The sequence below is a fragment of the Camarhynchus parvulus genome, chromosome Z (genome assembly GCF_901933205.1).
Source record: "Camarhynchus parvulus chromosome Z, STF_HiC, whole genome shotgun sequence".
Taxonomy (NCBI): domain Eukaryota; kingdom Metazoa; phylum Chordata; class Aves; order Passeriformes; family Thraupidae; genus Camarhynchus; species Camarhynchus parvulus.
Genome location: NC_044601.1, coordinates 4,188,471 through 4,215,942, shown reverse-complemented (window position 1 = coordinate 4,215,942; position 27,472 = coordinate 4,188,471). Strand labels below are relative to the sequence as shown.

At 37.0% G+C, this 27,472-nt stretch overlaps 1 protein-coding gene across 1 annotated transcript; it reads right to left on the bottom strand.

Annotated features, from left to right (window-relative positions):
* SLCO4C1 (solute carrier organic anion transporter family member 4C1) lies at positions 1-27,472 on the bottom strand. The gene is made up of 13 exons (XM_030968936.1): positions 27,196-27,472; positions 22,113-22,376; positions 18,175-18,369; positions 15,488-15,584; positions 14,471-14,592; positions 13,507-13,622; positions 13,082-13,226; positions 11,032-11,227; positions 7,704-7,857; positions 5,452-5,639; positions 3,833-3,897; positions 1,926-2,063; positions 1-564 (listed from the first exon to the last, which is right to left on the bottom strand). Exons 1-13 carry the CDS (start codon positions 27,428-27,430, stop codon positions 440-442), a joined length of 2,040 nt encoding a protein of 679 aa, XP_030824796.1. The 5' UTR covers positions 27,431-27,472; the 3' UTR covers positions 1-439.

The window sequence follows — 27,472 nt, the reverse complement described above, 5'->3', positions numbered from 1 at the left end:
TTGCCAAGTGTTCCTACAGAAAAATCCCCAAAGGCACTAGCCCAGATTATGTGCATATTAAGTCCTTTTTAACATACACAGTTCCCTTCAATATACCAAGTCAATTGTTTTCTCCCACTACAGTAACATTTAGGGACAAACACAGCTCAGGTCACTTTATTTTTCCTGTTTTATGGTCAGAGTACTCCATCTTACTTCAATTAAGTTACATACTCACTTTTAAAATCAGACTGCAAATTTCAGTGTAACTTCTTTGGACAGCCACAATGGAATACTAAATGAATTAGAGAATAGTACAGATTCAAAATATTTCAAGTTCTTCAAATGTTGAATATGATCTTTTACATTTAGGCAATGATGTACAAGAACTTTGGTGCAAGTGTTGTAATAATGCTTATTTTCACAGTTTTCTTTCGGAAGTCCCTGATATGCTCATAACTTATGTGTGTATAGCGGATATCTTTCCTGAAGTCGTTCGTCGCAGGGCTTTATTTAATGGTGGAGGCTTGTAGAAATACACTGCCATGACCACAAAGATGATTGTGACGATTTTGCAAGCAGCACCTGAATGCAAAGAACAGGAGAGTTTTTATCACACTCACTTGCAGCAGCAGATGCAGTGTTTCACTCATTTATAAAGCTTCATATGGTGAGTTACATACACCCTGTAAGACTGAAATTCACAGCCTTCATTTAAATGTATTCTACATGAATGACAAAGGGCAGATAAAGACAGTCATACAGCTCAATTTAGACCACTCACCTGCCTGCCAATTTTTGTTTTGCTCCAGTTCTGTATTTCTTCACCCCATTCTAGCCTGAAGTGCAAATCTTTCTTACTTCTTTTTTCAGTACTGTTATTTGTTATATCAATATTCTCTTTTCCAGAAACTAAAGCTTCCCACATAGAATACCCATTAAGTATTCTCTGGTCAGATGTCTTAGAAGGCTATAGAAAGGTGTTTGCACACCTTGGAAGTCCAAGGAGAAGGGCAAAACCAGAGGGATTGTATTTGATCACAAATATGCCTTGAGATCCTTATCCTCAAGTTGTGACTGCTGCTTTTTCAGTTTCAGGATTAGACATCAGCACTTCAGCTTACACACCGTAAATATCACAGTTGCTAGAAGACAGGACATCAGCACTTAATCTCAGATGCAAGCTTAGCCTACACCCTCTCTCCCACTGGCATATATACCACACATTTTAAGGGGACAAATCGTTAAACAAGTCAGGATCTTTTCTGACTAGTGGTCAGACATATTTTCAAGAACTTTATATAAGTTATGGAAAAGAACTGAGATACAAAACGAGGAAGAAAGCTCCCCAGACCTTAACTGCCATTACAGTTAACCCAGAGAATCACAGAATTATTTGAGTTGGAAGGGAACCTAAAGTCTTGTGCTGGGGGCAGGCACACCACTAGATCAAGATTGCTCAGGGCTCCACACCTTGAATACTTTCAGGCATGAGGCATCTGTAATTTGTCTGTGAAACCTGTTCCAGTGCCTGGCCACCCTCTCAGTGAACAGTTTCTTCCGAATATCTAACCAAAACCTACCTTCTGAGTTTCAGTCCATTACCCCTTGCTCCATCACTATTCTCTCTTAGAGTCCTTCTCCATCTATCTTTCTTGCAGGCTCCCCTTCAGGTACTGAAGGGCCTTAATAAGGTCAGCTTGGAGACTTCACTTTCCCAGGCTGAACCAACCCAATTCTCTCAGTCTTTTTTAAAGTAACCTTTAGGGTTTACTTACTGTGGTGTTTCTCCTTCCATAATATTTTGCTGATCATTTATGAAAGTAAGTTAAAAAATACTGCTGCCAAAAATGAAAAGTGTAAGGTTTTATATCAAAATAATTCCCATCTAGCAGACAAGGTCAGTATATATTACCTAGTACATGTATTTAATATAAAACACTTACTTATGCTCATGAGCAAATAAGCCATTCTTCCATTGTCATACACCCAGCAAGCCCCTTTAGTTTCACATTCATCAACATCCCACAGGGTACAACTGTTGTCTATAGCAACACCAAACAAAATTGGTCCAGGAATAGTACCTAAAAAACACAGCAACCCATCAGAATGTTTGAGTTACTTGACATACTAGTTTTCATGCATACAGTGAAATGCTGAGCTGGTGGGGAAGACAAAATGGAGAACCAGACACTAAACGTAACATTTTAATCAAAGTCACAGGCTTCATATTACATAGCAAGTCTGCACCCAGCATTGCTCTCAGTTAATAGGTAGGATGCAGAGAGTTAATTCATTATACAGCTCTCACTTTGCTAAGCAAGAAATTACTCAAAGACTTGAGCTTCTTAACTTCCTCTGTATTCACTGGGAAAAAAAAATTAAAATCAATGGTGAAAAAAACTAATCAAGAAATCAGGAATTTAAGTGAAAGGAAAAAAGTTCCTTTCTTCTGATCATACACACTAACCTGTTCCAAATTATGGGAACTAAAATTAATTATGTTAAATGTTCAGTTACACATTTCTCCCTATTCCTCAGATGTAGCAAAGCCTCCAGTAAAAATTTCACCAAAAAAAGTAGTGTTTAAAATTATTCTTTTACAGATTTTATTAACTCTTTTACAGATTTTTGTGTGTTATAATGCACAAGTGTATTGCATCCAAGTACAGCCAATTTTAGAATAAACACACCAGGTACATCACTGCATGTCTACCCAACTACCCAAGGCCTAAACTCCCTAGAGCTAACCAAGTAGCTATGTCCCTCACTAGGTCTTCAGCCTAAAACCCCTGTGTGATTAAAGCCTACAGCAAAAATATGCTGCTGGTAAGTAACATTGTTAGTTACTGCCTTCTTCAGCCATAGTACAGGCAGTGCAAAAAGTTCTATCACTCCACAGTGAAGTCAGGAGTTAAGAGATCTAGAATAAATATCTGAACTCTGAGTAAAGTGAAACAGAGTGACCCTCATACAACACTGATCACAGACTTCCAGCTTATTTCTACCTGTGAGGATGTTTGTTTTATTACACTTTATCAGTAGAACGACTTATATTAATCACAGTTTGAATACAGCAAGGCAAAACTCATACTGCGAGTGTTGGATGTAATCTCAAAGGAGAGGGAATGGCTACAGTACTAAATATTGGCATGAAAGTCTAATCAGCAACTGTGTCTTGTCCCAGTCTTGAATTAAATATACCATTTAAAAACTGTCTACTACTAAAACAAGAATTTTCATTATGCCTGAGAAAATTCAAATGCTTGTGGACCAGAAAATACATATGCTTACCCTTGTTTTACTTAAGAAGATGCATCTGTCTTACTGAAATGCTGGAGATGCTTAGATATGGAATTAAAGTACTATACTTCCCACATTATACTCTGTAAATAATTATGTACAATTATCTATCTTAATAAATGATGAAGTTAGTAAAAGACATTTTAAAGGAAGGAAGAAGAGGAAAGGCTCCACATATTCATTCTTCTTTTAACTTCCGGATTTCAGATGTTACATGAAACTGTTTTGTATTACATCAGTTCTTCTTATCTCAGTTTTCAGAATAGGCCTTCTTCTGGGGAAAGTAGCACCAGGTGTGTTTTACTGAAAGAATGGCAGTTACCTGCATTTGGCTTGTGCTCATAAGAGTGAGGAAGGCTAAAGAGAGCATGAATGCCTTATTAACAATGAATTTGAATCCAGATGTAACCTTACAAGTGTATTCTATAAGCCAATGACAGACTGCTCCAAGCACCCCTGAAAGTTTTTTAAGGCACTATTTTAAAGTTGAGAAAAAAATGTCAAGTAAGTAGACTACTCAAAGGCAAATGTTTCAACAAGAAAGTCATACCCAGTAGTCGCAGGAACAGTAACTGTACTCCAAGAGCAAATGAGCGCTGTTTATCTGGCACACACCTGTAAACAAGATTTGCAGTTTAAGACAGAGTAAACAACTTCTACTTCTGTGCTGTGTCCCTCAGTGAATGCTTTCTCTATATACTCTTTTAACCTGTTAATTGCTGAAGGGTTTAGAAATCCAATGTGCAGAACAAGTAACCCAACTATTTAAAGTGGTGTTTAGATAAAAAAACAGAAAAAACACCAGTAGCCCATCAAGAAATTTTAGATTTAACTAGTTTAACAAAATAGTATAAATAAAAAGGAAGCTTGCTATCAGCATCCTGATATACTGTTAAACATTTTTTCCATAGAACAACCAAGGAAATTAAAACAGTGCTAGGATGCAATCCTGAGCTACTATACATAAATAAGTAAATGTAGGATTCTATTATCCATAAAGGCAATTAAGACAAGGAGAAGGAGTTCCACATCATGCAGGTGATTTTTTCTAGTAGTAGAACACTGTCATGAATTTATGTTTGAAATTGCACAAAAAAGGCTCACAGAAAAGACATTGGAATATACTGTAAAATTTACTGACATTTTAGCCATTTAAATTAGTTTTTGAAAATTATTCTTACAGTCCTTTTTTCCATAAAAAACTGTTCCACTGCTTCAGCTGAATTATACAAGGATTCAAATATCCAAATGTTAGTGCTTAGAATTACTGAAATAAAACTATGTCAGCTCAGTTTTGAAGACAATGCAGAAGTTCATGTTATTCTGCCTCCACACTAATGAGAAGCTGTTAATTCCAGATTTACAACAAACCTGGACATGAGGCTATTACAAAGCACTGTTGTAGGATGTCACTGATTTCCTCAGCCTCTCGCCAAAGAGCATCTAGCCACATCCTCACAAAGGAACATGCTCATGCATCATGGTTATCTTTTCACTGGAAGTATTAGAACTACAAGTCAAACTTGTAGATTGACTTCAACAAACACAAAACAGCTCTAAATTCAGAATGAGAAGCACATTTTCAAAATAAAAACAAACAAAAAAATATCTATATTTCATGCATATAAGCTTCAGCAATTTGGAAGACAGCAAAACCACTGGTTAACTCACTATCATGTTTTATATTAGTGACCACCATACATACAACATCAATATAATGGGAAATAGTCTACAGTTCTTGACAGACTACAATTTTTCAAGCTAGAACTCTGAACTGAGACAGGAATCTAAGGTTGAAAATATAAGACGGTTATTTTGTCCTTTTCCTGATACAATTTGAAATGCTGACACTATCAATAGGCTAGACAAATATTTTCTTCATCAAAGCACAAAGCACATTTATTCTTTTTTGCTTTAATTAAAACAGTCAAGAGTGCTCAAAATCCATAAAATAGATTTTGCTACATGCTAGAGAGATTTTTTTTTAAGTAATTTCAAAATTCATCTACTAACAAGAGTAAACAGTGGTATGACTATGCTCTGCTTAAAGTACTGCTTGCTTACTGCCTAACCATGTTAAAATACCGCATTGCAAAGCAAAAGAATTAAGTATTTCACTGATAGTAGTTTTCAAATGAATGTCACCTTTCTTGCAGACCAAAAATGTACCTGAGAATGGCCACGGTTGTTGGAGTAGTAGCCATAAATGTAAAAACAACAGCAAAAAAGAAGAAGGTCAGGAATAAAGGTAAAACTTTGCATTGTGTTGGGCATTTCCCAGGAACAGCTTCATAGCGAAAGTCTTCTGAACCATCTCCTCTTTTTGATTTCCCAATACAGGAACAGTTGTAGTATGTCTACAAATAATGTATAAGACAAAATTTAGCTCCCAGAACGTCACAAAATGACACCTTTTGGTAAATTTTCATTACATTTGCATCACAGAAGACAAGAATAAACATTGACCTTGGAATAATATCCCAATGTTACTGGGTGGAACGTGCCTGGGCTCGTCTGAACCTTGCTGCTTGACCAGAGGCGGCAGCTGTGGTGTTTCACCTCAGAGACACCCCAGGCTGGTTGTATGCTGCAGCTGGGCGCTTGGAACAAGTCCAGATGTGCAGGAATTCAGTCTTTACCTCTGCTGGAAAGGCTTTAGGCGAGGTGAAGAGGAAAAGGAGACTGATTCTGCCAGAGGGTTTAATCCAGAGTTTTATTCCAGGGTCACAGATCTCTGAATCTTGGTAACAGCTCCAACAGAATCCCGACCGCATGGTCTCAGTGTCCTTTTGAGCTCGGGGGACGGGGAGGGGGAAATCTCAGGGGACAATGACACTTGGCTAGGCCAATGACCCCAGGGCTGAGAAGCGTCTTTTGAACTTTAGCCAAACACACGACACCCTCGCTGGAATGTCAAGCTTGACGGACAGCACTTAGCAGGAGGCAAGGGGAGGGAAGGGAGAAGGTATTGCCCCACCTGGGAAAGGACTGGGATAGCTAAAACAGGAAATTGCATCACACTGCAGCAACCTTACTATATGGGAAACAGTTAATTTCCTGACGAGCACATGACAATAAGACTAATTTTTAAAACTGGCTCACCAGAATTTGACTGATCCATCTCACCTGAGCAAAGGGTATTTTTGGATTTTTGACCTGAAAAGACAGTGATAGCCTCCATCTTGTATGCTTTGTAAGCTTGTAGCTACAACCATAAAAAACTTGCAGAAATTAGAGGCAAACCATACGCAGAGAGGCAAGCACTTCAACTTAGGCAGGAAAGAATAGAATTTGCTCACCTGCTTCTATATGCAGGTGAACAAATGGAATATGCTCTTCATCTAAATCCACAGAGTTTGTTTTCAAAGAAAAATATAACATGTCAGCAAAGTGTGAAATTTCGGGTGCTACATTTTCTCATGGATAATACCTTCTCTCATTTTCCAATGTAAAAATATAAAGGCCTTTCCTGGGTTAGCTTGCTTTTTGGATCCCTCTATACTGCTCCCACATCCCTGCTCAAGAGTCTATTGTATTAGAAGAGATAAGCACAGGAAGCCCTTCAGTTCTAGGAAGGCTTGATATTCACGGCTTACCATTCCTGCATCAGGGGCTACTGACATTCAAATTTTCAAAACTCACAGAAGCAGGTTGTCATGTATAGATGACAAGATAAAAAAGATCTAGATAAGATCTAGATAAGAACTTCGGGTTCTGCAGAAGTTCACGACAATTGCTGACTTTTCTGATTGTCAATTCTATTTAAAGTACTTTTAGATTTAACTTATTTTCAGCATTAGGAAGTCTGGTAGATGTACACTTGGAGAATGGCATGACACAAATGGGTAACATTGCGGCTAACCAGCAAACCCTTAAAATGAAAGAAGGCCCAGAGGTGGGAAAGACTGTTGTGCCCAGGAAACTCACAGAACAATGCAGGCTGTGAATGACCAGAACTGTTGCAAAGAAAGCTGTACAGAAAACAAACAGCTATGCCACTTCACTGAATCAACAGAGATGTAAATGCTTCTCTCTGAGTTTATTAAGAGAGTGGAAACATTTTCCTAAGTTAGCCAGACCAGCACGAACATGGGGGGTGAAGGGAAGGGAGTGTAGCTCACCCCAACATAGAGTATAAAAAGCCAGACGACTACCAGAAACATTTCAGAGACTAATGGGCTTGACCTGGCTTCAACCCACGAATACCTTCCCAATAACTGGGGAGGCCCAGCACTGTGGCAGTGAACATGTTAAGAGACCAGCAGTGGGACTCACACTGGTACCGTAAATGAACTGTGTAATCGCTGGATTTTGTTAAATACAACCTATATTTGGTATTGTAGGAAGGACATTTTGAAATACAGCGCATTTTACAGGAAACCAGAACAAACCGTATCAGCTATCTTCACTGCATAAAGTACCTTTTGCATGTTGTTAAAAAGATAGGAGGCACATCCCGCAAAACAGGGAGAAAAGTACTGGACTTCATCACTGCCACAAACTGGGTAGTATACGGAGCGCAAACACCTGCAGTTCGCATTGCACGGTGCTGTTAAGTTATACAGAGTGCCTGTTCTGAAAAGCAGAAGTTAATAGGCTTTTAAAAAAGCAACTGGAAAACAGAAGATACATAAATAAGTAAAGCAATATTTATAGCATAATAAATTTTAAAATACTCTATTCATGTTACTTATGCACTTAGTTGTGTAAAAATAAGCATGGTAGTTAGAGCTCTAGATTTTCCATCTTTTATACACCTAGGTTTTTTCATGCTGTTATTCTATCCAAAGATTATTCCTCCAATTTCCACTCACAAAAGAGATGACAAAATTCTGCATCTCAGTCCAACTCTTATATCATCCTCCCCCTCCCACTTACGTATTTGAATTTTTTCCATTTATAATTTCAAGAAAAAAAATACAATATTAAAACCAGTATTTGGAGTTGTTTCTTCTACTGATCATACTCCCAACATTCTTCCCCTTTTTTGATTTGAGTCCAGTTAAAAAGCCACCTTATTTTTACTATTTCTAACACTGCCATGCAGACATCTAAACTGTATGAGCACAAAGACGACTGTACATGTTAAGTGCAGAGTGCAATGACACACTCTGAAGGATTTTAAAGATTTCCTCTGGCTGTTTAAGGAAAAACTAATAACAGAGTTTACTTTAACTCTCGCACACTGTATTTACTTTCAATTTACTTCCAATACAGGTAATCACATGGTTTTATTTGAAGTAGTCCCACTGTATTATTAGCATGAAAGATCACTTTGATTTGTGTGAGGACTGTCCTAAGGCATAACCAGAAAGAATAAAAACATCCTTTGATTTTCAAATTGTAGCTCATTAATAAGTAAAGAATTTTCACAGCTTAAAAGTTCAGTCAGCTCAAATGAAGTTACTGCCACTGCCACTAGAGTTTAAATATTGTACTGTAAAATTAAAGTTCCACATTAATTATCTAAAGGTATGTTTATTTGTGAGAATTTGAGATGACAAAAAAATACTAATAGAAAAAACAGTTTATGCAGGAATTAACTTACATCCAGTCAAACTTCAAATGGGATATAAGGCACATCATAACTACGTATAAAATCCATTTTGTTGTAATTCGGCAGAAATTAATCTGCGCTTTAAGCCTAAGCAAACTAACTTCAATTCTTCTAAGTATGAAGAATTAACTACACTGCACTATAAGCAAATTCACTAATCAGATTTGTACATTCAGTGCTTTCCTAGCCTGAGAAGCATGCAAAGCCTAAAAATATTTAATCAATTTGGTGGCATTTGTCTTGTTTACATGTGCAGTGCCTCTTTCCCCGACCTCCAAAGAGGGAATGAGCACTTAGTTATACCCAGTCAGAGAAAAATACAACAAAAAAGATACTCCTGGCTTTCCTAAAAAATCTAGCAGATGAGACCATCAATTGCTCATTAAAAAACTCTATAGGAGTTTTTAATCAAGAGTCCCAGAGACACGTGGAAATAAAGTACAGAAATAGTCACTACATTTCTGCTCCTTCAAATTTTAAGTGAAGCACTGGGCAATAGAATTTGGCAACAGCAATTCTTTGAAGTGCCTGTTGGACAAAATTATGTTAGTTCTGCTGAGAGCCTAATTTAGTAATAAACAATATTACTAAAAGTAAGATGCTGTTTTCTTTAACACAAACAAGTGATCCTGTACTCATATAATTCTGAGACAAAAGCTTCTCTCACCTTTCTGAGCTATTTTTCAATAAGATAATGCTTGCCATGAAGGATTTCTTGAAATTCTCCACAAAAATCTACATCAAATTCTAAGCCAACTCTCTGAGTAGTTTCATAATTTATTCATTCAGAAGCATTTGTTCAGTAGCATGAAGGCAAACACTTGGCTGTTCTTGCACAAGTTTATAAATTTATTATTTTTTTAAAGCTACTGCTTTAAAAAAGCTACTGCCTTTAAAACATATTTTATTTCTTCATGCAAAACAGTTTAAGAACTGGCACTGTATTAATGCCACTAACTATTCTGATGCACACGTCCAGCAAAGTATAAGCCAACCGGTAACACTGCATAAGGTAAAAATGAGGCATTTCTTATAATGGATACCAAGGGAAGAGATATATTTCAGGACTGGTTAACTTCCAATTGCTGTAGATAAGTAGCCTTTAGCAACAGTTAAGCTACATAACTGATAAAGCTACACAAAACTGTAAAATACAAGCTAGTGGTATTTAACTTAGGATGAAAACCAGTTCAGCTCTAACTTTTGTCTGCTGCCTGTTATCATAGGACCTATATATATAAAAATATATAAAAATACTGGTAATTTTATATACCATTTTCTATACTACATCTTCAGCATTTTATTGATGACTACAGATTCTTTTGCTAATAATCTAACTATAACCTTTCTGTAGCCAAAATCTGAATTATGATTCACAGATCTGAGTTGTCTAAGTCATCTGTCTGCTATTTTTTCAGACACTGAAGCAAACCCGTATTTTAGTCATCCAATTTCAAAACTGGCCTTTAAATATACTGTCAATTTATACAGCGAGTTGTAAAGATGAAATCAGAATGAGTCATAACTTGGGCCTTTTGGGCTTTAAGGTTTTTTATTTTCTTTCAGTCACCAGTGTATGAAACTTTGTTGATTCATTTTGCATACTTTTGTATACCAGTAAATTTCTACTTTCCACCAACTTGCATGGCCATTAGAGGCTACAAAACCAATTTCCTCCCCAACCCATCTGTGTTTTCATGGTACATATCATGCTATTGTGTCAGCAAACTGCACCACTCCTCTTCCCCATCTCATTTAGCTTCAAGTGTCTCTTTATGCATTGGAGAAGAAATATCAGACTATGCTTTTATACAAGATAGCGGTATCTAGCCTTTGCATTAAATGGGGGATTTGGGAAAACAATAAAAAGGTATTGGTAAGTTATTTACCAACTTACACAGCATACAATTGACGCCTGTGATTTTTTTAAATGGCATCTAGCGGTCCCTAGGTACCAGCCTACTTGAATTATTTTGCACAGCTCCATCTGGCTTTGAAATACCTTCAAACAGCTGCTGTTGCCTCTGGCTCTGTTAACTTATGATGGGATAACTGACCACTTGAGAGCAGACTTCTGGAATAGCTAGTTGCCCTCCTTCTGCTTTTAAACACTGCTGGTGTGTACTATTTGAAACTATGGCAATTGAATAAATATTAATATGAAAGCCAAGAGTGCATTAAAATATATTTACCCATTATATGTTTCAGAGACACCTGCAAAAGGTTCATTCCCACATTTAGCAAATAAAAACACTGTGTTTAATATTAAGGCCACTGTACAGGTGCCTATCATGAACTTGATTATGGCTCTGCAATCCATTTTGCGCTTGGAAACCAAGAAACCACTTATGACTTGGCCTAGCGCTGCTCCTGGAATTAGTACAAGTCCTAGAGGAAAACAAGACAAGGAGCAGTTACATAAAAGTGCAAGACTTAACTGTGACATAATTTTATGCTGAGAAAAACATCAAAACAGTTACCTGCAAAAAGCTGTCCATGTGATATTGCTTTCAAACCATACTACCAGAATCTAACTATATGAGTAATTTATTCTACTGTTACATCACCTTTAGCCTTTCCAGAGGTTTAACTGCACAGTGTAATTTATAGTTGTCCAAAACCCAACTTCAACACAGCCAAACTAGATGACTTAGGAGCACTATGAGATGGGAATCTCTGAACACCAGTAGGTGTCTCCACAAAAACAGAAAATCCTGTTTCATTCTTTCAGTGGTTTTTTGACATGCCCATGTTCTTTCTCATACATCTGTTATGAACTTGTTAATAAAAGAACATAAACACTTACACAAGAGACAGCACACAAGATGCAAGAAGACATCTACTGAAAGATTTAAAGAAGTCTAGATCAGTGGGTCAGATTTGCTGTCATAGTCTATATAGTCCACCATGATTTATCCTCTTTGCACCCCAGATAAATAACTGAGCATTTTTATATGGCTGATCTATAATACAACACAGAACTCAGTGTAACTTACATCAACCTGAGACAGCTAACTTTACAAACAGTTCAGGTACAGCGACAAAACTGCCCAGGCCACAGACCTGGGAATTCCACAAACCACAGTCAATGACAGTTTAAATAGTTTCCACAATCATTGCTAATGCTTAGACTGATTAGCTCAGTTCAGGTACAGCCAGCTTTCAACATTACTGCAGGCATTTCTTTAAAGCTGTACATGTAATAAGCACCATCAATATTTTCAACTCAAAGACATTCAGTCAAGGTCCATGGACAAAAAATGCAACACTCAGTTTTTCACTTCACTCCTAGTTTTTGGTTAACAACTAAGCATATATTCCAATGTGTTTTTATGTAGAACTTACAGATTATTTGTTTTGATGCAACAATACTATCTAATATTGCCCAGAGAAGTAATTCAGGAGGTCTTTCCCAAACACATTTCTGTTAGAAAAAGAGCAGCTCAACTACCATAGTTATATTGCAGCACTCTACAGCTTAGAAGACACATTCTGTGAATATTAAATCTGCATATTGCAAGCATCTGTTTGCATTATGGACATTTCTGCCTTGATCTGGTTGCTACTCTTCAGAATTAAATGTCAATGATGTCAGCCTACTGAGCACAGCTCTTCCATCTGATGTTTTCTGTTTCTCCAGTATTCAGTTTTTCATAGAAGCTCTCTCCTGTTCTACATATTACTTCTGCATATCAGATAAAAGTAGGTGACAGTAAACCAACTACAGCAGAGTCAGTTATATAACAGACTTATTACATATTCTGATCAGTCATTTTATTGCAAATTCATTGTAATGTCAGTGTGGAATTAAAGAAGAGAAAGGCAAAGTTAACTTCTTATTTGTGATAAGCACTGCTTTTTTTCCCTAGTTGTCCTTCATCTTGATTGTTTTAGTAGGGACTAAGTTACTAGTGCTCCTTCAGCCAATTTCAAATAAAGGAAAATTAAATGTTTTTCACCAAGAATAAGAAAGGAATAAACTACTAGATAAAGTAAAAGTTTCATCAGCACTCAAAATCCTCAGTCTACTCTGAATATGTAGACTACAGTACTTAAGTAATACTAGAGTACTTAAGGGCAGGTAAGAATAACAACAATACTGGTCTGATTACTGCATTCCATCTAAGTACATTCACAAATATCTCAAACAAAAGAGATACCCATATAATCTTCCACCTGTAATGTTAATGAAGTGTTCAACAAAATATATATATAGGATTTAAAATTAAAAAGCCGTATTACCTCCAAGAGTTGCTGAAAAACTTGACGACTTTCCAAACTGATTTTCTATAAACTTTGGGAGAAATGTGGCAAATCCAGTGGCAACTAAAGCTTCTGAGGAGCTGGCTACTATTAGACTCATGAGCACTGGATTCCTCAAGAGTATCTATGGGGAGAAATTATCATAACGCTCTGGAAATTATTTGATTTTGGTACCAACTAAAGTCATTATATTTTAAAAGGAGATCCTCTGAAATGGAACTTCAGTAATATGCTTTTCTAACAATCTCAGGCATCAACAAAATGAATGTGCATTAAGTGATTAGTAACGTTGAAGTTTTCCTCATCACAACACAATAAGCCATTTCTATAGGCCTCTAACATCTGGAAAATAATTTCATTTCTCAGAATATATTCAGTTTTAGCAAATTTGAGATTTTTCTTACCAGGAGAGCTATAGGAAAGTCTTTAAAACTCTGTCCAATATCGTTGGTCTGAACCAGTACTTCACCTCCATCATCATGAGTTTCAGAGATTTTTTCAGCCTGAATTTTTGCAGTTCCTACAAATGGGCATATTTATCAACAATGAAAACATTGAATACCTGCACTCTTAGACAATGTCAAAAAACCACAAAAATTTGTGTTTCCTTTAGTTGGGAAAATGCTTTCAGATATTACAGGTCTTCTTGCCTGTTTTATTGGCACAGATTTTTAAACAGGTCAATACTGTATCGTTGAACAAAGATTTTTGTTGAAAGCATTATACTTTCATTGGACATTGGAAGGTCTTGGCTGCAAGAAGATATTATCAGGGACATCCTAAAAACTTCGGAGTATCCTGAAGCCCTTTTTTTTTTAATCATCCTCGCACTCTCCCATTTCCTACTTTATTTATTTTTTCTTTCCCTCCATCATTTCTCCTTCAATATTAGTACAGCAAGTCCCTTTGGATGCTCAAGGAATTTCTACACTGTTCTTGCTGGGTAACACAGAAGCTTTAAATATAGTCCCGGGTGCTCAGCTACTAGCATCTTTCAAACTTTGACCTCCAGTCTCCACACTTAGGTATGTGTTTCCAGTCCAGTCCTTCATTATAGAGAATCATAGAATCATGGGCTGATTTGAGTTGAAAGGGGACCTTCAAGATCACCTATTCCCAACCCCCTGGCCATGGGCAAGACCGCCATACGCAAGATCCTCCCTCTAGCTGATTCACCTTGTTTTAAAGGCTGCATATTGGAAGGGGAAACAAAAAAAAACCAACCAAACAAACTTGTCCTCAGATTTTAATCAAAGACAGTTAACTGAGAAACAAAATCATACAAGTAACATTCAGTTCAGTACTCTATAACCCAAAAATATGAACAAATGTCTCTTCCAAAGTAGCCAAGTATTGCTAAACCTTTACCTGGTAGGTGCTTTGGAAAGCATGAAAAAGGTATTATAAGAAGCCAAATTGCAAAAAAGCATGCAAGAAATCCTATCCACCACGCTCCAAGCCAACGTGGGTCATCTTGATCCATCTTTGTACTGGAAAAGTAATTCAGAAAAACCAGGTTTACCTTCCTGAATTTCACATTTTAGTGAGTTGGAATATTTCCCTTTAATACATTTTAGCAGAAAGCCTTTTAATATTGCTATTTTCTCAGTTTTATATGTATTAAATGTATTGTTTGCTTGTTTAAACCACCTTCACTGGGCAATTATAAAAATATTGAATTTTACCAAATGTAGCCTTCAACTCATTAGTTAATGTCAATCCAATTTAAAGACTATTCTATGGCCCTGATTTCAAGATTCTCAGGCATTATGAAGATACTGGAAATGCTGGATTTAGAAAGATTCCTCAATCAATGAGTTATACCAAAACCAATTCAGAAGTTCAGAATGCCATAGCATCAATCTGAAGGCTCTAAAACATAGGAAATAAAAGTGTAAATGAAGTTGCTGGTTTAAATATTAGTACAATTTATAAAACTTTTTTTAAAAAATGAGACTATTATTCAACAGAAAGATTTTCTAGCAAGCTCTTTCCTAGGAGTTAAGAATCCTAATCCTAATACTCCAGCTCAAGGAAACAGTTCCACAACACATCAGTAGATGGAGGTTTAACCCCGAATATACAACTAAGCAAAAGAAAAAGCATTTTTTGCTAGTGAGGTTTAGAATAGCTAATATTTAAATTCTAGAACTAACTATTTGCACTACAGAGAAACTTCCACACACAATGGAGTCACTACTCACTCTAGGAAGTAACTCACTAACATGAAGCCTTTTCAAGCGCAACTTGTTTCCAAGTTAATGAAGCTTTTGAAAATACAGTATTTTCTAAAAAATTTTCTCCTCACAGGGAGAAAAGCTGAATATTTTAGTAAAAATTATTAGAAAAAGAAAATAGGAAGCAATCAACTAAGTTGTATCTTGCCTTTTTGGGATCTGGATATCAATATAAACTTGAAGCAGCTGCCCTCCTAAGACATAGCCAATAGCAGGACCCAGCAGAGACATGGCATAGCCAACTCCTAGAAGAGAAAATACATCAAGTTCACCATAACTTCTTTATTTTTTTAAGCTTTCTTTTAATAACGTTTTTAAGTCAACTTCAGACCAAAGGGTTTCTATTAAGTCAATCTGTTCTTTTACTGTCACTACAGTTGGAGCACATAGAAGACAAAATCTGTAATTATGCCTCAACAAAGAAATTTGCAGGTCTCAGAAGCTCCAGGATCAGCAAAAGGCTGACTGCACCTGTAAGCATTATTAGATTGCCTTTTTCCCCATTTTATGCCTACATTTAAAAAATAACTAGTGAAAAAACCAGTGAAATTATGAACATTGGTTGTTAACTGTATTAACCACAATCTTTAAGAGCTTTATTTCTGTTTTTCAATCTTAAGTTGTTTTCTAGATTTTCTAAAAGAAGAAGACAGTTACATCAAAGTGTGTGACTGCAGTAATATCTGCCTTAAAATACAAAACCAAGGCTCTTAACAGCTCCTGACAGTTTTAAAGAAAAAAACTCAAACAAGCAACAAAACAAACACCCTGACCCCCTCCCCCTTAAAAAGAAATCACTAACCTGCAAAGTTGCAGGTGTAACCATACCCTACAAAAGAGTATAAGACTTTTTTGATGTCACAATAGCATTCCTGGCCTATCAAACACATTTCTGGTAGGCAGTTTAGCACTCACTGACAGCAGGAACGCTGCTTCTGCAAATAAAGGCTTGCAATTAATAGCAACTAGATCCATCTTTAATTAGTAAACATGCATTCCTACCATTTCCCCAGGTTGAATAATCTGGATTTCTCATTTGTTTCTGAAGTGCATGGATCACAAGTACTTAATTTCCCTCTAGTTAGTAAGAGGAAATGATGGGGGAGTCAGGAGGGTGAGAGGGGTGCAAGAGGATAAAGCAATGCAGAATGTGACAGTCAAGCAAGTAAAAATAAATACTGAGTAGATAAATCCCAGGTTTCCTACATTCCAGAAATAGTGACATGGTCACAGGAACTTTCTGAGTTAAGTTCATATTCATCCTATAGAACTTCAAACTGAGCTTAGACAGTGCCTATTTTCTCCCACACACTCAATTTAAATACATTTGGAATCGTTTAGCTTTAGTTGTAGATGTACCAGTCCTCATGAACATGCACCCAGTATAGAGGAGAAAGAAAATACCAACTTATAAGTTGCAGGCTTACAGCAAAAGGTGCTGGCAGCTATTTATGGATCATTTTAGGGGTGGGTTCTGGGTTTATTTTGGTTTTGTTCTGTGGGTTGTTTTTTGGGGGCTTTTTTATTTTTCCTGCATTGCATAAGCCTTCTTGTATAAGGTAAAGCAATACAATATACTTAAATACTTAATACATTGCATGAAGCAAGGAAAATAATCAAGGCTTAGGTACCTACCCACTCACTTGCATTCCAGTTTTGTTATATTAGGCAGAATACACTGCTCTTCTGAACTCAACTCATATGCCTGAAGACTGTGCATGAGTTAGTTTTTGTATCGATCTTTTTCTAAAAGTATAAACACTGACACCATTCTCCTGAGTTTTCATGTCACTTCTTGTTTCACCATTTATGCAGAAAACCCTAATTCTGCTCTATTTATTTCACTGGATTCAGGGGAGGAGCCAGGGGAGGAAGAAAAAAATGCAATATTATCCCTCTCAAAATAAAGAAACAGCAAAAACAAAACTTGTCTTTTTCATCTAAGAGTTATCATAGGCACCTATCCTGTTTGTTGGCATCAAATAAAGTAGCTTGCCTGGGAAAATTGTGAAAAATTTGCATGCAAAGAGATAATTATTTCAATTTTGCCCCTTAAAATATTGTTCTAGTCTGAATACAGTCCTGGAATCTGAGATGTTTTGAATTCCTCCTGCAAGTAAGAAGTACAGATAATACGTTTTTAATCAGCTTACATATGAGATAGGGGAAATAAGTATCTTCATACCCATAGAAAACACACTTAGACTGCAATGAACTTGGCAATAAAATGGGATATAACCTAGAGAATGGTGACTGAAAAGGATTAAAAACTGTTGCTAAGTATTAGTACTCCTTAGCTTTTAAACAGTCCCAGTGAGGCAATCTCTGTACTTCCAGTACAGCCAAGTGCCAAATTTGTATGTGGCTAGAGAACAGGATTGATCAGATGAGGCACACCAGTGTTTATGCACTGAGTGGACAGCCTAATATTACAAGTTAAGTAAATAAAATTATTAAGGGATATAATATGATCTAGCTACTGACCTGACTGATACGTTTTAGTCACAGGTGTTGAAAAATACTGTGTAAGCTTTTTGCTACAACTTATTCTGTTGTTAACAGACAAGCTACATGAACCATTTAACAATTTTCAGTTACTGACAAGAAAAGGTAACAGGAAGGTGTTCAAAGAAGCTTTATCATGCTCTGCAAAATGAAAATAAGACTTGGTACTTAGGGCAGATTAGTATCCAAATTGCACTGATGTAGAAATACTTCATGCACGTAAGTAATAATTACAAAATTGTTAAATTAGACAAATTCACGAAAATACTTAAAGTGCATTGCAGTCTATGATCTATGCAGACAGTGTTCTATAAACAGTTTTAAATTTACCTATGTAAAGGGAAGACTTATGTTTTGGGACACTATCGTCAATAAAAGATGTCCCCAAAGTATATAGAGGAGTTCCTCCAACTCCCAGCAGCAGCTGTCCGAGGATAAAGACGTACAGATACTTGCGAAGTGGAGAGCTTGTGCTGGCACTGCAAGTGGCATTAGCAAAGGTGGTTTCTGCAGTTTGACATGTGTCTGAAAAACAGAGACAGCAAGACTTTACAACTCTGTTATCTAACAGTCCAACTTGAAGAATAATCTGTACTAAAAGCTAAACTACAAATGAATGCTGTTATGCCAGGCTCCTACTTTAATTTTCACACCTATTAATATATCCAATATTGCAGTGCCAAGCCTTCTGTGATATCATATACCCCAAAAGATTTATGAGCAGGGCTTGGTTTTTGTTTCCTCTCTATAAAAGAACAGAATTGAAATAGCCTTATAAATACGCTTTGGCAACAGGAATCAAATGGCCCTATAAATATGCTTTGGCTTATTGAAAGTATTATTGACCAGAAATTATTGTATGAAAAAAACCAAACAACCAACCACCTGTCAAATTATCATTCCACAGGTTATGAGTACTCCCATGTAACAGACACTTCATTGTGTGCTTTTATCTTATAACAATTCTGAGGAGCACTAACAACTCCCATTCTTAGGTGACAGAGCAGCCTGCACAACCTGAGGAAACCTGCCTGACAGAAAGTGAAGTCTGTCATTAGCAAAGATAATCCTTTACATTCACTCTTCTGAGAAGTGTTTGCCTATGAAAACCTTAAAAACCTACACCAATCTCTCATAGAACACACACTGCTATGTCTCTAAAAGGAGAAGTTAACATAAAACCTCTGCACTTGTGCACATACACAAAGAGGAAAGCAGTAGTACAGCAGCGTAAGGTTGGGTCTGCTGCTGTAATATTTGGCATTACAAGGAAGGAAGAGAAAAGAGGAACTGAAAACAGATAGTACCGTGTTGTCCTCTCCTTTCTCTTGCTATCATTGCACTCTTGGTAGCAGAATACCAAGAGACAAGATGTAGGAGAAACATTTCCATGGTTCTCCTCGTAAGTGCATAAAAACCTAAGGAGGATAAACCCATAAACTCATTTGGTAGTAATGAGCCCCACTGAACAAATATACGAAAATGTCATCCAGATCAGATAAGCAGACTGATTAATTCACACTATTTCACTACAAAATTATTACAGCCTTTATTTTCCTTAGATCCTTTTACATCTGAGAACACTTCTTACTTACGCATAGAAGAGCCAACATCAATCCACACTATGGTCTCACAAAACAAAGCTTAAGAAAGTGCTAGCCACGCACCAGGTATTTAAAGAAAACTTATCTAAATCATTACTTCCTGTAGCAGACAATAGGTGATACACTGCCATTGCACAGAAACAGGCCAACATGTGGGATAAGAAAACCTCACTTCAAAAGGAAGAGTCTTTAAAGTTTTCCTTCTTTTCAACTCAGGAAGTATCCTGGGTACACTGTCCCAGTGTTTGACTGTCTTCACAATGAAGTTATTTTCCTTGCGTCAAGTGAGAAACTCTGATTCTCATTTGCTGTCACAGACATACTGAAACATGCTTAATTTTTAAGATAAAATCTGAGACTGAAGTTTAAAGCTACATTCCTTATAATATTTGTGGTTTTCACAGCCCTCCGTGCTAATTAATCAAATTAAGTTGATTCTGTTAAGGCAGCAGGGGGAGCCCTTGACTGCACATACCAGAGCCAGCTGAGGCACCCGCAGCCCATGCAACCTGGAAATTTACCAGGACAAACGGTTGTACCTGGGTTAGAAATTCGAGTCTAAAACCTTTCTGGAAATTAGAAAACACATTTTACAGTGGCTTAAAAAAACCCAAAAACCCAACAAACCAAAAAAACCAACTCCTCTGCTCCCCAACCCCCAAAAAAACCCAACCCCCCAAAAAACAAAACAAAACCACAAACAATAATAGGCAGACAATTGATTAGCAGATCTTTCAATATGAAATGGATTTGACTATTTCTAGGAAGTAGTATTATGATAAATAAATTAGCCTTATAAGACCTGTTCAGAAAAAAGTAAGTGGTGGACTTTGATACAAGCATAAAATACAAGCTTAATTAAAAAAAAAATAGGATCTCTATAAGCAACTCATGCAAATAACTAAAAGGAACACTCTTGGGGTGCAGTGCTATTAAATCCTGCAACTAATTGTACAGCTAAAATGTTTCATCAACCTCAGAACTAGTTAAACCAGACAACACATAATCCTGTGCTGTGGTTTACTTGACAGTTAAGAGATGCTGTTGCACTGCACCTGAAGATTTATTTTGACTGCCCCAGTGCTGACATTCCCTGCACTCCCAGTCATTTATTTTCGATAGTGTTTTGTTTAAGTCAGCTTAAGATCTGGAATGTGTTCACCACCAGCACAGCATAGGCACCTGCATTACAACAGTCAAAACAGCAGGCAAGCTGTCACCTGACAGTGCTATGGTGAAGAAACACATGCCAATTCAAAAATTCCCCACTCCTTTTAGATTTCAAAACTCCATGTGGAACATATGCCTAATAAAGGTATCAATATATACAGCCATCTTCAATGATGGATGTTGGATAAAACAGTAACATGCTCCTTGGGATTTCAACTAAAACTGGTTGAAAGGGGGAAAATCAGTAGGAATAGCTGGTAATGTACTCTCCCACACTGTCAGTATCTTGTTCCAAATAAAAAAAAAAAAACAGATTTAAACTTTTATGTATTAAATTCAGCTTCCCCTTCATCAAAGTGCAGTAGAAAGGTGAATACTGAAACCAAAATTATAGGGAAATGGGACTGTAACACAGCCAGAGGCAAACAACCTTTTGTCCTTCTCCCAAGAGCTAACAAGTAATTATCTGCTCATAGCCCCCAAAACAGTAAAGATATTTTCTTCTGACCTTGTTCAGTTAAGTTCCATTTCAGATCCTCATTAAATACATAGGAAAAAATAGCTTGCCCAACTTTTTAGACTAACATGTAGACAGCTCATAGAACAGGACAAAATGATTACTACTGAAGATATCAATTTGAGGATCAACAACCTTTCATCACGTTGCTTCATAGCTACTGATTTTTTTTTAGTGAGCACTCTAATATACTTGGTCATTGAAGGCATAATTTTGATTAAAGACTGCAATAACAAGACAATCCTAAAAGATTAAGTCATCCTGCTTTAAACATATCTGAACATTTCTGTATTATAGGTGTGCCACTAAATTGAAATACAAATAGTTGGCATTAATCACACTGTGCTAAGTCTTGTTTTGTGAAAAGAGTTTAAGAACTGAGAGATAGCTACACCCGTGACTTAAGTACTGCTTTGTTCAGTACAGTTCAATACCGCTTGTTCTCCCTCTATTTCAAGTAAATCCATAAGTTAAAATCAACATCTTTTAAAAGAACTTAGAAAAACTTGTTAATGAATTAATCAACATGCCTTTAATAGTTCAAAACCACAAAGAAATGCAAGCACTAGTCATCTTTCAGGTAAGATGGTAAGATCAACAGCTTTTAACATTTCTCCTACCTTGCTAACCCAGCTTGATTCCTAGTCACAAAGAGATGCCAGATAATTTTTTCTTTAGCGAATTTTAATTGCATTCATCAAGGCAAGAAAAAAAAGCATTTTATTCAAATGTTGCTTAATACCAAAAACCGATATTGACACTCAGATTGCTTCTGGAAAAAAAGGTCACTGTGCAGAGAGGCAGCTCTTGAACTTCTGGATTTCAAAGAATCAATTTTCAGTTACATATAAGCACCCTGTTTTAGGACATTGACAGAGATTAACTATGTGCTAAGGAGTTGAAAATAAGGAGTTGCACCAAGTTAATGCAGAGATTCTAATTTTTTAGTGTAACTTTCAAAACAACTGTAAGCTTACCTTCAATTTTACCTCCATACTGGTATTTTCCACTGCCGAAGTATGGTAAGGAAAATACAAGTGAGCCCAGTCCTAGCATAAATGCTGAGAAAGCAAGCCATCGTGGTTTGTGCCCTCTTTCTCCCATGTAAGATACAAACAGTGACAATAAACAAAAAGAAATATCATAGCTTGCAGAGATTAAACCAGTGAGGGAACTGTTCAACTCATAACGCTTCTCAATTGTTGAAATACTAATGTTAATCAGGCCATTTACCACAACACCTACAAAAATAAAAAAAAGGAGATAATTAGTCAAAGATACTTTAACTCAATAGAGTTGCAGAGCTAAACTTAGCCTTGTGTGATGGAAAGCTTAAAATTTATATATACTTATACAAGGCTGCTTTATAAGGTATTTACTAGCTATAAAATACAGGTACATAGTAGGTAATACAGTGCCAGCTTGGCCAGTCAAATTGTACAGGACCTATGTATATGTCTGAAGCACAGCTTTCAAATGGAATGCTTTACGGTGTCATAAGACACTTCAAAAATTAAAGGTATTTTAGTCAAAGTTATAATTTGCATTAGAATACATGCTATGGCTTAAGCAAGTTCAGGACATAGTTTTCTACTTACTGCAAACAACCAACTCCCTGCCACCACAAAGGGAAGATAAAAGAAGGGGAACAAACATGAATCCTCTATAATATAAAAAAGTGTAAAGCTATTCAATAATTCTTTGCAACTGTTTCAGAGCAACTGAGGTGATTTACTTCAGCTGAGCAAAGAACGTTTGCCCCTTGAATCTGTAACTTCCTGAAGTTACAGAACAACTTGGAAAAAAAGTCACTGCACAAGTTGCCCTACTGAAGCACAGATGAACTGCAAAAACATTAACTGAAAGTAGAATTAAGCTACAATTGCCAGTGCATAACTAAACGCTCTGTCTGTCCATTTTTACAAAAGCACTGTTTGTAGACTAACTTAAATATTCTACACTGCTTCACATTGTGTTTCTGTGAAAAAGACTAGGTAGTAAAACTTCCATTAAGTTTGGTTTTAGCAATCCCAAAATAGGATTCAGTTACAAGATAAACAGTTGTAATTATAACACTGTCAGATAACTTTATTATAGTCTAATTAAATTGTACGTATAATAAAAGAGATACTTGAAAAAATAGTTGTGAAGTCTTAGAGTCAGAGGTACAAATATGTTTGAGTTCTGTAACATTACAGATGACTGATGAGGATCTTCCCTGACACAAGCCCTTTAGTTACTCTAAAATTAAAACATGCTTTTCTATTGTCTATCTAAGAAGAGAATACAAGACTAGTGCCAGAAATATGTTTAAGTTAGTTTTCAACAAGCATTGCACGACCCATAAGTACAACTACTTGAGCTAAGCTTCAACATCTCCTTAGAGCACTTAAATGTATTAAAAAAAATTACTCCAAATAAACCAGCCATTTTCTAATAGCCAAATGTCAGCTTTCTATATGGAAACAACTCTTTGCACAATCCTAGTTCCAATACCCTACTATGGCCTCTTTATTAAGGCTGACAATTTCACCTATCAGTTTAGTCATCACACTTAAATTCACAAGGGATTGACACAAGTATTCAGGCATCCTTCCACTAGTTACACATTCAGTAACTTTATTTTCCTCTTAAGAAGCATTAACCAAAGAACAATACTAGCATGAAGGAATGAACAAACAAGTTTTTCCCATCTGACAGAACTTCAACGCTTACTAAGGCTTTAAAACACTTGAATCAAGGTGTGTTACACAGCAAGTGGATTACAGAGCTAGAAGGCATTGTCTTTTACAGGTATTTTAAGTTACTACCTTTAATTTGCATTCTAAAACCCATAAAGCCTTCCATTTAATTATACTGGATAATTAGACTTCATCTGTAAAAATGCAGATGCGATGAATGGCAGCATAACTTCTCCAATTATATCATCCAGTGATTAATCACTAAAGTCTCTTCAAGAAAGACAGAATCAGGCTGATAGTAACTTGATCTGAAAAACAAATTCTGTAAGGACATCCCAACACCTAAAACTGTAGTATAGAAATTACCAACCAAAACCTTGTTGTCCCGCCACATCTGTTCGAGATTTAGGTACAGTGTGTACTGACACATAAAATCCAGATTAATTATAAACCAACTTTATTTGCTATCACAAAAAACAACAGTATTCTTTTTCCTCATCCATTCAACAAAAACACATGTTTTACAGTTGTCATAAGAATGGTGGCTTTAACAACACATAAAAATAACAATTAAAAATGCTGTGTTAAAAGTAGCAGGTCTTATCAGCCTATAAAATATTTGTGATATTCAAAGATTTTAGATAGAGTCGACTGGACAGTCTTAAACTGTGGTTCTGGTTTTTTATTTACTAAAAATTATTAATGACATGAGAAATAAACAGTCCCTCTTGTACTCAAAATAGTGAGATAATCTCTACCTTGTTTTCTACTACAGCTATGAACTGCAGCATATTCAGTTAATGTATTACTAGATGCAATCACACATTTAGGCAACTCTAAGTGCCATAGAGAAAGCAGGTATTAATCATGTAAAAAAAATCTAGGCAAAGAAGTGTTTTGTGTTCTGGAAATACAGGTTTCACATGTACTTGAAACAGAAAGGGCCAGAAATTAGAGTTAAGTTCCACCTGAAATCTTCGGAGAAGCTGCAATACAGCATATCAGGTGCTAATGACACCAATCTATTTTTGAGAGCAGCTAGAAAATATGCTGACAAATACATGCTTTCAGTTAGATTCACAACATACCAGGTCACTACAGATAATCATCCACTATGTTCACTCCTTTAAAAAGTTTAGGATGACAACTTACATTCAGTAAAAGTGTGTTATGGATCACTTCATTAATCTTCAATGCATTAAGAAATAATCTTTTCTAGAGGTGCATTAGGCAAGTTTAATAGATATATCTTATCCTCCTCAGTGATGGTTTCTGTAATTTGGAGGGTAGACCCAAACTAGAGAACAGTGTTAGGTCACATAACTTCAAAATCCTAGATGTGTTTTGTGTGCTTTTATCTAAACTCTGAAGCTGCAAGACCTGAATATTTTCACAAAGTTTCACACATGAGCCTGAATTTCTTGATGATGAACCTGGTTTTACTCATCTCAAAAACAACTGCAGCTAGTCTTCAGCACCTAGTTTCCTTTATGTTGTAAGCAAAGGAAAGATTCTTATCAGAAAATCCAGGTAACACACCAGGAATGTCACAAGATCTGTAATAGCCATGCCCACGCCTGAATCCAAAACAAGAATTATTCCGTTTCTGTCCTTTAAGGCCTTAAATCTTAACTGCATTCATTAGGTGCCTGGCATACATACAGCATTAGATAAACAAAGCAATATTTGGATAAGTGGCACAAGCAACACAAATAACCTCCTAAGGGGACAGAGATTCTTATAATACAAGTTGTTTTTACGGTTGGAAACCTATCCAGTCTACAACCAAGATTTTAAAGTATGCTGAGTTTGGTATTCAGCTCAACAATCAAATCAGAACAGAAGGACTGATTTTAAGAAATTCAGACACATTAGAAATATTCAAGACATATTTAGTTTTAACAATCTTTTCAGCATCATATTAAGGCATTTTTAACTGCCCATCACTATTCTTATGCCACCCAAAAAAAATTTTATGTGTATTCTAGAAGTCTTCTACTACTCAGCTACTATTGAAAGCTATGATGTAAAAAGTTCTTCCACAGACACACCCACCCCCCCCCTTTGTATTTATAGAGAAAACAAATTTGGCTGGACAACTGTAACAGGAATCATCTCCTGACCCTATCAGCCATAGCACGACCTTTCAAATTCAAGCAAGAAACAACAGGCTTATCCCAAAACTTTCTAAATACTTCTTTTCTAAAACTAAACCTATATGCTAAGACAAGATCAGAATCTGAAGGGGATTAAATCAGAAAAAGTTCTCAGAAACACATACTAAGGCACTGCTTCATGCAAGGAATCTCCAAGCATTAAAATCCCTCTAGGTTTTAAGCAGAGTCTCCAATTCTCTTCTCCTCATACCACTGCAGTTGCCTCAGTGTGGTTCCCCATGGAATGGAGCCATCCAAATAATGCATTTCTTTGGTGTAGGCTGCTCTCTCCTCTAACATCAAATATCCAAATATTCCCCTCCATGCCTCTGCAGAAATCCCTTTATGAGTAACAACAAGGAGCTTCAAAGCAAACTGTTCGGAAAACACCCTTTTCTTTCCTAGCTAGTCAAATAAAGTTGAAAGGTTATGAACATAGACCCAATCACTCCCCTTGGCAGACACGTATCCAAGTTTCACAAACCTAATTTTTTAATATTTTTTACAGTAATTCTTCTCCTCCCCTCAGTGAGCATTTCTACTTTCTAAGTCTAAGGCTTGTTAAGACCCTAACCAATCATTACAGAAAACCAAAAGTACGGACAAGAATCTCTGAAGCTGGAAAACAGGAATTTAGGGCAAGCTAAACTTCAGGTTACTCCCAAGGTCAACTTAAATCACTAGTTAAGTTTTAAGAAGATGGCTGCACTGGGATTCACAGAACAAAATCACGTGTTTTTGCTGTTTTCAAATTTACCCAAAGTCCTACACAACCAGGCCAGGACAGTTCTTCAATTAGCAAACAGGTAAGAAAGTAGTGGGGTGCTACAATTTTATATTGGTGTTTTAATCCCTCGTTTGTAAGCCTCTGCCTGTGTGGGCACACGAAGAACTATTTCCCTGTGGTCAGTGGGGATGCAGCATTGACAAGTGCAAGAAGCGAAGAACCTGCAGGCGCATGGACTCCGTGGTCAATCAAGTACGCAGAAAAAAAGGACAAACGGGATGAAGTACAAGGAATACTGTGGAACTTCCCCATCCCGGGCACAGAAGAATGTATACTTTCGTCCCTTAGTCAAACCATGACCGTCACTGGTCAGCCACAGCACTAGACCAACCCTGTCTCTCCTTACCCACCACCCAAAACATCACCACTCCTCCGCCGCCCTCCCCAGCCCCGGGAAGGGGAACAGCGTGCGCCCTGGGCAGCAGGGGCAGGTTACCTTGGAAGACGGCCAACAGGCTATAAGCAGCCAAGTACCCCTCGGAATTGTTGCAGAACTGCAGAACTCTGGGGGCGCAGGGACCCCAGCCGCAGGGCCCCTCCTCGGGGCAAGGGCCGGGCCCGGCGGGGGCCGCGGCGCCGGCACCAGCCCCGGCGGGGCCCGCGCGGTACCCCTGGCCGAAGTCGGAGGAGGGTGTGTCGAACGCCGGGTTCTCGATGCCACCGCCCTTCATGGCACCCAAAAAAGCCGTTGCCAGCCGCGGTTGCAAGCGGCA

Coding starts and splice junctions, on each gene's coding strand:
- SLCO4C1 (XM_030968936.1), bottom strand. CDS start 27,430: ATGAAGGGCGGTGGCATCGAGAACCCGGCGTTCGACACACCCTCCTCC. Junction 14,593..15,487: donor GATATCCAGATCCCAAAAAG/GCAAGATACAAC, acceptor TTACTTTTCCAG/TACAAAGATGGATCAAGATG. Junction 11,228..13,081: donor TTTTTCAGCAACTCTTGGAG/GTAATACGGCTT, acceptor GTTTTCCTCTAG/GACTTGTACTAATTCCAGGA.